At 36.6% G+C, this 12,928-nt stretch overlaps 1 protein-coding gene across 1 annotated transcript in view; it reads right to left on the minus strand.

The window, feature by feature from the left end:
• The window catches only part of LOC103802057 (dynein heavy chain 5, axonemal-like), a 158,752-nt gene that overhangs the window by 74,404 nt on the left and 71,420 nt on the right, over positions 1-12,928 (minus strand). The window contains exons 46-51 of the mRNA XM_009074495.1: positions 12,134-12,351; positions 10,965-11,276; positions 6,161-6,250; positions 5,827-6,063; positions 5,149-5,316; positions 1,027-1,233 (exon numbers count right to left, since the gene is read on the minus strand). Coding sequence (XP_009072743.1) covers positions 1,027-1,233; positions 5,149-5,316; positions 5,827-6,063; positions 6,161-6,250; positions 10,965-11,276; positions 12,134-12,351 — 1,232 coding nt within the window. The remainder of the gene's footprint in view (positions 1-1,026; positions 1,234-5,148; positions 5,317-5,826; positions 6,064-6,160; positions 6,251-10,964; positions 11,277-12,133; positions 12,352-12,928) is intronic.

Raw genomic sequence — 12,928 nt, forward strand, 5'->3', positions numbered from 1 at the left:
GAAAATGCAGCACATTAAATTTTCAAGCCAGACTATATATTCAAATTGACACAGGCATGTAGATAACAAGAAAGAATGGTTAATTTATCACAAAGTATAGTCACAGATTCACTTGTATAGAGGCAGTGAAAGAGCACAATTACAGAGCTATATTGGAAGCAGGAAAATTACTTTTTCTCAATAGCAATTTTTTAAAAAAATTTAAGTCAGATTTTCAGAGTGTAGGTCTGTAAATACTCATTTATTGATTCCTCAAGACAGCTTGCTAGTCTTGAATGTCAACTGTGATCCTTAAGTTGCTTAGGTTGCAAAGAACCTTTGAGGTCATTGAGCCCTACCACTAACCCAGCACAGCCAAGCCTACCACTAAACCATGTCTCTCAGTGCCACATCTACACATCTTTTAAATACCTCCAGGTTTGATGACTCTACCACTTCCCTGGGCAGCCTGTTCCAATGCTTGACAAACCTTTTAGCGAAGAAACTTTTCCTTAGCATCCAATCTAAACCTCCCCTGGTACAACTCGAGTCCAATTCCACTTGTCCTATTGCTTGTTACTTGAGAGAAGAGCTCAACACCTGCCTTGCTACAGCCTCCTTTTGCATATTTGCAGAGACCATGTCTCCCATCACCAGCTTATATTACACCTAATAGTAACTTTAAAGTCCAGAGCAGATGAAAGAAGGAAACAATCTCTGAGTGCTTCTTGGATTTGCTTCCTTTCCCAGACTGGTTCTTAGTTTGGAAATTCCACTAGCTCTGTTAAGTAACCAAACCAAAATGCTGAAAAGCTACAATGATTGCACCAAGTGTCTTGATAATGTCCCCAGTGTTCTGGGACTGACAGCTTATTAGTCTTGCCAAAAACTGCCTTGGGAAATTGTTTTTAGCAAAGGTACTTGGCCTAGTCCATATCGTGAACCCTTTTTCCTAAACTGTCCTATTTTTGCAACCCACAGATCATCATTTCCATCAGCAGCAATGATAAGACCACGAATTCCAAAATGTCAGTATTTTCCTTTTACCTGGTCACCCCATTCATTAATCACAGGCATGTTGATGTCATCAATAAAAACAGTCATTTTCTTCCCTGCTGGAGGACCATATGTGGTGCCCATTCTTTTATCTATGTAGCTTTCTATGCTCCTTTGGAACATTTTTGGCAGAGTTGCAGAAGAAAAGTTTAGGCATTTGGTCAAATGAACATCAGGATCATACTTGCTTGTGTAATTCTGCAAAATAAACCAATTTTAAGTAAAATGCACCAGTAATTCCAGACAAATTCAGCCAAAAGGAGACGCAGATGCTCAGCAGCCCTGCAAAAATCTCAGTCCTGCTATTAAATTCAAAATCTCAAAACCCAGTTTATTTGAGATAAATACACCATCTGCAACTTGAAATTCAAACTGTCAGTTAATGTTTTGCATAAAATTTCTAAGTATTAATATGTATAAGCTTTAAAACAGACGTCACTAAGTGTTACAACAAGTAGACGTGACAACTCAAGATGCAAATAAACTTTGCATTAGCAATTGTCAGGTTTTTTTCTAAATTCATCTGTTAGTGATGATCTATTACAGCAGTCTGCAAGGAACAAGTGAAAAACCAAATCTTTCTTCATGTTTACACTACAGCACCATATCTTACAACAAAAGCAGAGTAAAGGAATGGTAGTGTAAAATTAAACCCAGCTACATCATATTTACAGCTAGTTATCCTCTCTTAATGAAGGAAGTAATCCTTGAGTTTTATGAATATGTACAGTTTCCACAGCTACTGAGGATGCCCTAAAGCAACAAAGTTCCACTTTTCGTATTTAGTGAGGTTTCATAATAAAAATGTGTAACCCTGGAGTCACACCAAGGGATATATACAAAGTATAGGAAATATTTTGTTTAGCAAGAGTCCTGGGGCATAAAAATTGTATTAAAAATTCCATATTTCCAAAATATTTTCTTTTTAAAGATTCAGTTCTTCTGCAATAATGACGAAGTTGAATACCATTAAAATTCTTATCTGTATAAGAGAGTTGGCTAGAAATGTTCCCATTTTGGTACCTCAGAAAAATAAGCCTAGATCATTTCTGATGAAGTGCTCTAAGAAGAACTCCAGAGAGACATACGCTCTCTGTGACAACAGAAGGGAAGATACAGGTAAACCCCCTCAAAATACTTTGAAGAATATTGTTAAACTGCTGATTTTTTGGTAGAGTGATAGCAGTTTAAGAAAAGGTGCCCTTCAGAGATAGGTTTTTCTCACATCTCACATGAATTACAGACTACACATGCAATGTATATGCAACAGTGCTGTATGGTGAGTACTCTTGACAACTGAGGTGTTGCTGCAGGTCACTGCTCAACCTCTCCTTGAGGCTCCAAGAATTTGTACAAAGCTAATGTACCAGGTGCAGGTGCCCAGGTGCTGGGAGCAGGACTGTGGGGCATTCTCCTGTGAGAAGAGGATGAAGCTTCCTCATGCCAAGCACGGCCGATTCCAGCCAGCTCCAGCAGACCCACTGGAGACACTCAGACTGTAAGAAAGGGCAAAATGCTGCCTGGAAGTTGAGAGAGAGATGTGAGAGGAACAGCCCTGCAGACACCAAGGTGAGAGTAGAAAGAAGGGCAGGTGGTGCTCCAGCAGCCCATGGTGAGGCAGGCTGTCCCCCTGCAGGACATGGAGGTCCACAGTGGAGCAGAGGTCCACCTGCAGCCCATGGAGGACCATACACTAGAGCAGGTGAATACCCAAAGAATGCTGTGACCCCATAGCAAGCCCATGCTGGAGCTCCTGGCAGAACCTGCAGACCCATGGAGCAAGAAGCCCACACTGGAGCAGGTTTGCTGGCAGGACTTGTGACCCCTCAGGGGATCCACACTGGAATGGTTCATGAAGAACTGCAGCCCTGCTAAAGACCCACACTGGAAAAATTCATGAAGAACTGTATTCCATGGAAGGGACCCCACGTTGGATGAGGGAGTAACATGAGGAGGAAGGAACAGCAGAGGTGCTGTTATGGATTGACTGAAGCCCTCATTGCCCATCTGCCTGTGCTGCTTGGCAGGAAGGAGGTAGAGGATGAAGGAGTGAAGGTGATCCTGGGAAGAAGGGGTGAGGAGAGGGTGGTTTTAGTATTCTCTTTTTCTTTACCATCCAATTCTATTTTAAATTAGAAATAAATTTTTTAAATGTCCCCCAGGTCTAATGTATTGCACATGACAGTAATCAGTGAGTTGAGACCTCCCTGTCTTTACTTCTGCCCCTGTGCTATTAAGGAGAAGGAATCAGCAGCTGGGTGGGGGTCTTGCATCTGGCCAAGGCCAACCCACTAAACCTACAAATTCTCAACCATTCAAAAAACACACTTGTGTTTTTTTCATTATCGCATTTCAGAATGTTTGCATGGCAACAGTGATATTGCACAGCACATAACTGAGAACTATCTTTGAAAAAGAAGAGGCTATTGAATGGGATTTTTTTTGTTAGCTAAACTGCCAGAGAATTTTCAACTGTCCTATACCAGTGTCACATCAAATTTGGGGGTTGTTTTTTCAATTTGTGAATTAATAGTACAGAGAATAAAGGTCTTAAATTATCATTCCATTATAAATTCTTTGTTTTGATTTATATTGATACCTTACTCAATACTGAAGATTATTCAGATTAATTCAGATTACTCTATGAAGTGTCCTATATTAAAACCTTTTTATTTTTCCATGAAACCAACTGCTTATATCTGGAAATTGCTTTTCCATAAGGTGTAGTAAAGCAAAATTCTACAGAAGGTGAAAGCAGAAGGGGAACAGTTGTGAAGGTAGTTAACATTCACTCCTAACCTTAAATGAGATCAAATATCTACTGGCATTATGCTCCCTTGTGTAAGGAACATACTCTGCTCTATATAATAGACTCAGGGTAAGCAACTCCCAGGAATCAGCTCCAATTATTTTTAGGGTCAGGAATGGCAGCTGAAGCCTGGAGGTTGCCAGTATCTGGACAAAATCCAGCATGCGGAATATCAAGACCACTACCCAGACCCCTCCTCTTCACTCTGCTAAAATAGTTCTCCAGCTGGTGCCAGGAACAGAAGTTGACATTACACCGGCACGCATGTTGGCATCAACAGCTAAGCTGAAGAAGTAGTATTAATGGCTGCTGGCATGGGTACAGCTCACTTTATGTCAGGGCCCAGAAAGCACATAGCCAGGGGGACACAAAGTGGCTCCGGATTTTAAGAAAGCCAAAGGTCAGTTTAGGCCAGTGTTTTCAGCTATTTTCAATTTCAAGACCTCTGTAAATCCTCCAGTGGACATACAGATGCCTGTATGGCAAATTCAGCTGTCCCAACAGTAGATCAGTTTTATTTAGCTACCTTTCATTGAACAAAGAGTCTACAGACTCCTCTGGAAAACAGAGACATCATGCTGAAAACCATTACACTTATGTTCTTTCAAATAAGGGATGCCAAGTTTGGTATGACACCTTGGTTTGTTCAGTCTTTTCATTATTGATTTTCTATAGTAAGTTCTCAGCTTTTTAGGTGTCATATGATTAACTTGCACCATTTTATAATGCAGAAAGCATGTATTTGTTAATTTAATAGCAATCCTGTTGTTATTTTCTTCTAGAGAAAGAACTATATGTCATTTTGAATGAACAAACTGAGAGAGCAGATAATAAACAGTAAATTTACCCTGTGAAAACCACCCTAAGTAAAGAGAGTATCTTCCTCTTTAGCTTGGTTTGTGGAAGAAGGCTGTGGGACAAGTGTGTACAGAAGATCAGTTCACACAGGGCACCACTACCAAAGCACAGGAAAATAAAAATTCCTCCAAGGATCAATATTTTCAAAGCAATCTTCAGTTTGAATTCCCAAAAGAAAGGAGAGTGTATGAAAGAGTATTTATCATATGACCTTGTGGCCACAGTTAGCAAACAAAAAAGAAACCTTTGTACTAAAATGTAGAAACTTGGGGTACTTTGCTTGTAGTCCATGTGAGCACTGGCAAAATGTCTCAGTAAGAATATTAGTTTGTAATCTGAAGAAAAATCAAACTACTCATGCAGTTCAATTTAACATTTGTGCCAATGTCCATTATTGGAAATGTTACCATACAAATATATTATATATGTTTTTCCATTCCACCTACCTTAATCATAACTGTTTTTGCTGTTCCTTGTTCCCCAATTAGCAGAACAGCTTTTCCTTGCCTCATGATAGTGTGCATTAGAAAGTCTGTTCGGACACTGTCTACGTTTGGAACTAGAATTGAAGTATATTCTGGTACTGAATCTTTAGGATAAATATACTCAGGGACCTGCACAAGAAAGGCATGCAAAAAGTTTGAGAATTTCTACCTGCCCACACAATCACTTTGCATCAGGACACAAAATCAAATGCACTTTATAAAATTTACATGAACAAAATTTTCTTCCTGAAAGCCAAGCATCCATTTATAATCAATCAGTACCTTGTCAAGCTTTTCTAAAAGGGTATTAGACTAACAGGATATTTTCATTCCACTGTTCTCCAGTACATGATAAAAGCTTTTCCTTGCTGGGTTTTCTCAAACAGTAGGGTGAGAACAGTAGGCAAAGCTAAGATCCCTTTTGTTTCACTTCCAAAACTATTTCAAATGCATGTTTCTGTTCTCTGCCAAAGATACTTATGAAGAAAAGAAAAACATCTTTCAAAATAGAAACTCTCAAGCTTAGGGTTAATCTTCCTAACCAAATATGTAGGGTTTGAAACTGTAAAATAATATGCCTCTTAGCAAATACATTTTGTATATTCATTAAGAAAGCTTAGCACGTGGCAGCATACAAACCTTCTTTGACCAGTGCTCCCACTGGCCACAGGCATTGATACCAAATTCAAACATAGTTTCTTCTCCATCCACAGCTGGAAGTTCTTTCACTGCAGAGTGTTTCCGTAGGAACAGCTCCATTTTCATCTTGTCATCTGGTTCCAAAAGAGCTCCAGCTGACCACATTACAGCAAAAATGAACAAGCGAGCAATATGTTCCTCACTGAGCTGCTTCTCACCCCGCTCAGACAGCAAACCCTGCAAAGCAGATGCAATATATAACTACTTCCGTCCTAGAACAGTGTCCCAGAACAAATAACAGAATCAGAGAGAGAAAAATGAATGCTGTATCTACCTGTAGGAGGTCAATAGCTTGTTTGATGTACATACATTCTAAAATTGACATTTTTGGTGTCACAGCAGAGAAAACAAAATCCATCACATCCTGGAAAGAAAAAAACATCATTTAAGGAGTCTGTTTACCACTGTCAACAGTATGATTTATTCTTAGATGACACCAGTTTCTTAATTTCAAATATATTCTAAACTTTATTCCAAACAACATTTTTTCCCCATTTCTGGAATTATAAATATTCAGACTTAAACCATTAATTTTTCCTAACAATAACATATTAGAAAAATAAATTTGATATACTGCATTCAGCAGAACTATTCATTTGAGCTCCATACAGCAATTTCCTGAAGAGCATTTTGAGTACTGCTTTTCAGTTTACATCAGGGATCTGCTACTCATGCTCTTCACTGGAGATTTTAATCTACCATTGTCATTTTTGTAGTAGGAAGATAAAAGCACTAGAATTTCTGTAATGATACTCATATATTTATATATATATATATATATCTGTAACACACAACCTCACCACTATAAATTTCTATTTGTCTGGTGTGTTCTGACTGCACCATAATGTACCTGTCCCTTTTGAAAACAATACTCTTGTTTTCCTGTAGAACCCTGGCAGGATCCAAAGGGAATTTTGCAATTGATTTTAATGGAACCTTCCTCAGGTTTCTTCATAGTGATGGGCTGCCATGCCTGCCTTTGTCAAATGCTCTGCAACATCTTGAGCAAACTTTCAAATTGATGTAAAGTCCTCTCTGAGATTTGCAGTGCAGAATTATTTTAAAATATCAATTGCTATCCATAGTACAGGCTGATGTAAATTATAACATGCTTCCAGATTCATCTAAAAGTCCTTAATATAATTTCTTCCCTATGTGTTCCATTTGCTTTTGTAATCTTTGGAAATCAATAGTGTCCACTCATTCTGGGAAGTGAAAGTACACAGGGACACTATGGGAGATTTCAGAGTAATTCCATTTATAGCTCTCATGTCCTGTCAGGGAGAGAGCTAAGATACTGAAGATACTTGGTCACCCAAAGATGTAGATAATTACCTAGATTTTTTTTTTTAAATCACTGAGCTGTTTACCCACATACTCAACAGTTTCATTCCAATCTTCAGTTAAATTTTTGGCACTGAATTTCTACAAGTAACCTGTGCTGATATTTATTGGCACAGAGACTGAATCAAGGTGTCTACCCGTCCTCCTGGGTCATACCCTACAAGAACACCAGGTAACACACACAACAAAGATATACTGTAATAAAAAACTCAGTTAAGCATCTTAATCTAGAGTAGGGCTCATGGATAAGTGGTCTGAGAAAGAAGACAATCTAAATGTGATTATAAATAGAATTATTAAATGGGTTGGGTTGTAAGGGATATTAAAGGTCATCTAGTTTCACCACTACTAGATCAAGTTGCTGGTTAACTAGCAAAAGTGCTTCCACCTCTGTGTTGCTTTTTTGTGTCTTTTCTTCAAAAATGGCTGGTTTGCCCTCAACAGTACATAGGGTGCTCAAATGAGTAACTGAAAGAGTTGTGGGTCCCATAAGGGAGTGCCCACAAGCACTAGATCTAAAGACCTTTAGAATTTGGATGTAAATCTCACTGAGATTCAGCTTCTTCATCTGTAAAATAGACTAGATATCTCATAGGGCACTCTAAATTGTTTAATAATTGATTTGACACACACAGAATAAAGACATTTCATGCGTCATAGTATTCTGTGCTATCAAGAGCACAATTTTCACCAGAACTAGTTATATGGTAGTTATGATTCCAGTGAGGTTTCTGCAATTTTTATTCTTTGAATTTATGAAAAATATCAGTTACATATAAGCTGGTATTGTATTGCTACTGTGATTTTTAAATGGCTGAAAAAAGATGCAAGATCATGATATAAAATTGCATGAATTAATTTGCATGAATTATTTGAACAGGGGGAGTGGAAAAATTAGTTGGGTCATGACAAATACACATAATTTGCAAAGAGTTTGGATGAGGAATTCACTATTCCCTACAAGAAGACTAGAAAATTAAGTCAGATGGCAAAATACTTGTATGAAAAAAAAAGATCACTTTGCACAGAGTAAATGACTATGAAATTCACTGGACTGTAGAACACTCTTCAGGACAAGATGTTGGTAACATAGTCAAAGGGTTTAGACAAGGACAAGAACAACTAAATAATGCAAGGTTATTAATATCTGCAATATTAATTTGAACATCAGCATTTAAATATTAAAGATAAGAAACTTTTTTGATTACATATTCACCTCTGTGCTCCAGGGGCAATACCAGCCTTTACACATATAAGAATAGTGTGACATTTAATGTGGAGAGAGAAATAAGTCACATCTGCAACTTTAAACAATATATGGACATGCCAAAACTTATGTTATTCACATAACATCCATCACTAGTCTGAGCTTCACACTTTGCAGACAAACTAAATAACACCACTCAGGTAATTATTTTAATTATTTCAGTTCTTTGAAACTGTCTCAGATAATTACTTCCATCAGTGAAGCAATTCTGCTGCTTACAGGTAGCAGCATCTTTCACAGGCAAGAAATTGGCAGTAGTGCATCTAAATATAAGAGAGCAGAGACTTTTTATAGGGATGGAAGATTACTTGAAATTACTGCTAAGCAGGAAAGGTCTCTGAGAAGAAAGAATTGGGAAAGGGAGGGTGAAAGTCCAACCTCTCAATCACTATTTATAAAAAAACCTGTGGAAAGGATCCAAAGATAATCCTAATTAAAAATAAGGTCGGTTTGGGGGATTATTTGGGTGGGGTTTTTGTCTTTTGTGTTTTGGGTTGTTTTTTATTAATTTATCCTTTTCTTTAGACCACCTCCTGACTTTTATTTTTTTATATAAAAGCTGATGACTTACGGTGTAATTTATAATATACATGAAGTGAATAAATAAATCCTTTCCACCGATTTACAACTATTATTCTCTGCTGTTTCCTCCTCCATTACTGCTACTTGCTGTACCTACATCTATAGCCTAATCTTAATTTTCTTTGAAAAATCAGATATTTGTAAGGTGTTTATATCCATGTTTTCTTAATGCTAGCATGTTAAATTCACTAAGGTCTATATTTGGGGTTTCACTACCACTGTTGATGCATCTTGTTTCACAAATTTTCTTTCAGAATTTTATCCTTTTTTCTTTTATGTGGGAGAAAATAGTAACTGTAAAAAGAGCCATGCGAACACAAAAGCAGTGTTACTCTCATCTGTAAAATCACTTTTATTGCTTCTATTATTTGAGAAGCAAAGACAGCACATTAAAAGTGAAAGAAAACTGCCAGTGTGACAGCTTTCATTTACATTTTGATAGTTCTAAATGCAGCCTTCAGCACTGAACTAACTTCATATTTCACTGCATTTTCATCTCTCAATCTAATAAAATACATATTTTTCTGGACTTTATTGCTATTGCTTCAGGCTTGGGCATTTTAAATGTTGTTATTATGTTTTCAGAGCAAGTTGTAGCATAAAATATAAATAGAATTGTGGCAAAGAAGCAGTAAATTGACCCACATATACATTACTTTGGAAGCATATTTTAAAATTCATTATCAGAATTGTTTCTCTTGCTGCTGCAGTAAATACTATGCCATATCATTATGTTTTGGGATAGAACAAAATGAATAGCTTGTTAAACATTGGGTTTAAAGGAAATGGGCACTGAAATGAAAAATATCTGCAAGAAGACATTTGTTAACATTCAGGGCATTCCAGAACTGTATCAATCATTGCTTTTATCATGATTTATAAAAAGACTTTCTGAAATGTCACTCAAAGTTCACTAAAAACTGAATTTTTAAAATGTAACAGCAATGAAAAATACTACAGGAGAAGCCCCTGTGAAATCCAGCACCAATTACACAAGTAAACTGGCAGGAGCAAGCCGATGGGAAACGAAGGTATATAGGAAGTTGTATTTATTCCTCACACTGAAAGACTTGGAAGACATAGCTATTTCTTTAAAAAATTCCGGAGCAAAAATAAATATTTCAATGTAATTGAAAAACTATACTACTGAGATTATGCTTTTATACCTACTATTGAGTACAACTGTTCATAATATTACCAGAACCTTTCAAATGATTCAGCATGCTAAGGCCAAATTCCAAATTCTTGCTTTGGATCTATGCATTGAATATGATTTAGTTAGAGAATGTATCAAAGAGATGCTATTTCAAAAATCTCCTTCCGAACAGAAACATGGATAATAAAATCAGAACGGACAACTACCGTCACCTACACTGAGCTTCAGAACAGCACAGAGCACAGAGCTAGCCTAGATCAATTTGAATTATATCATGCCTTTTAAAAATAACTGATAGATCAAATGCTTTCCTGTTGCACCACGGTAGGTCTAGCTTAATTTCTTTCTGAATTTATTTCTTTATATTTGAACAAACAAGGAAGCTCATCCGCTTCCTTCGTGTATCCTAACAAGAATTAAAATTGCAGAAGCAATTACAAAGAGAGTATCTGTTTTGCCAACACACAACAGAAAATAATCACAGGTTTAACAATTCGTTGTCAACTAACACATGCAGACAAAACAAAACATCCAAATTATTCATCTGTTATAGTTTCACTCATTCATTAACGTTAGAGATAATTCTTTTTTTTAAAATCCTTCATCTTTCTTTTATTGCATAAACAAAGAGATGTAAACAATTATAAATGCAGTTAGGAAGAAACAATACTTCATTAAATAAAGAATAAGAAATTCAACTTATTTTTTTTAAAGTATCTAATTATGTACCTGAAAGACAGCATTAAAGCAATTCCATAGGACACCAGAGTATGTAGCAGGTAGGGTTTGCAGCCAAGCCTTTAAAATAGGCTTCCAGTCCAACACTGAAGAACTCATGAAGACCATCCCATTACGGGAGACTGTTGCAGGGGAAGCATTGTCAATATTGTGGGGCTCAAAAATAATTTTGCAATTGGGGGACATGGGAATACGATCTCCATTGGCCAAAGTAAGGGTCTTATTATCATCCAGAACAGAGTTCAGATTTTCAATCCATATTGCGTCAACAGGTCCATCCAAAACTATCCAGATATGCTCACCCTAGAAAAAAAGGAGAAACACAAACATACAACTTTACTTACACTGGCCAAAAGTACATATTTACTTAGTATCAGAGAATGTACTCTTGGATATAAATAAAGTCATCATTTGGTGTTCAGCATGAAATGCAATTTTTATACTTTGCTCAGTGATTTAAATCTTGTTTTGTTATCTTGTGTCACACCAAAAAGGAAGGATATTTAGGAATCATGACAGAAATTAATTTGCATTGTTCTAAGCATAAAGTTGTATCTTTCTTCTACAAAAGTACATCAGCCAGCCCAGCATCCACCAAAATGGATGAAAACATTTCCCATTAAATGCAATCACAGACAATGGCACAAAATCAGTCCTTGTGGGATGTTATCCAAGTATTTAATGTAAGGCTTCCCATTTTCCAAGTGAGAACTGAGTGACTCCAGAAGATCTGAGTGTAATTATGATTCCATGAAACATGATCTGAAGGCTTGATAAGAGAATTGGGAATTGCCTATATCAATTTCTTACCAAATTCTCTTACATTTTTATATAACTAGTGAAATAGTCTGGCAATGACTAGACAGGAGAAAATTAACTTTCCTGTCCTCACATCAAAAGTTGAAGAGACCTTGCTTTTGTGTTTTAATTTAATTTAATTCTGGAACTTCATATGCTTGGGAAACCGAGTGCTGTCTGGCATATACATATAATTCTGACTCTTGTGTACATTGAGCTGAGCAGACCCAAAGCAAAACTAACACTGCATATTCCCATTCGATATTATAATGGAAGAACTGTCATATAAATGACAGGTAATGAGAACTTGTGGAAACAGTATTAAATGTCCTTATTAACTATCATGATACAATATCCATTACCTTCTTTGCTTTTAAAGTTTTTCTCCATAATGCAGAGAAAATACCATCTGTCCAGTCATTTGTAGCAACATCAAGGGTACCAAACATCTGGGAAGCTGTGATTGCCTTAGGGTTCATTCTCATCTCTTTATGAGGAGCACCACAATCTGCCATTGCCTTCATCAAAATATTAATGCATTTTGTCTTTCCTGCACCAGTTGGACCCAGAGTCATCATACCTTAAAACAATATAAACATGGTTTAAAATGAAATGTTAATATGTTGTAGTACCATTTAATGGTTCATTGCATCAACAATCCTTGTTTTATTTTTATCTGAAGCCAATACAAAAGGATGTTTCTCACTTCACTTAATGTTCACTTCAAATGGCATTTAAAAATATTAAAAAGCCTCTATAAATGTCTGCTCTATTATGTCAGACAAACCTATGTGGATCTTTATCCTCCCTCAGGCAGTTCTTTTCCTTTTTCTAATGGGAAAACACAACTGCCTTTTGATGCTCGTATGCAGTGACATTGACATGACTGGTGGCAAAGAAAACCAGTAATTTCTAAATGTGTTTAATGGGAATTAGTAGGTCCTAATGATATATAAAATTGAGTATACCTTTCTGAAGGAAAAGCAACAAAAATATGTCCCTGCAACCATCCATGCCAACATTTTAATACCTCTTGCTTACATAAAAGCAGTTAACAGAAATCACATTTAATTTCATTAGTGTATACACGTGTTGCCTAAGGAAAATAAATCATGTCTTCAACAATAAATTGAGCCTACAGTTGATCTTTTTTAGTT

This window comes from Acanthisitta chloris, unplaced genomic scaffold (assembly GCF_000695815.1).
Source record: "Acanthisitta chloris isolate BGI_N310 unplaced genomic scaffold, ASM69581v1 scaffold8785, whole genome shotgun sequence".
NCBI lineage: Eukaryota > Metazoa > Chordata > Aves > Passeriformes > Acanthisittidae > Acanthisitta > Acanthisitta chloris.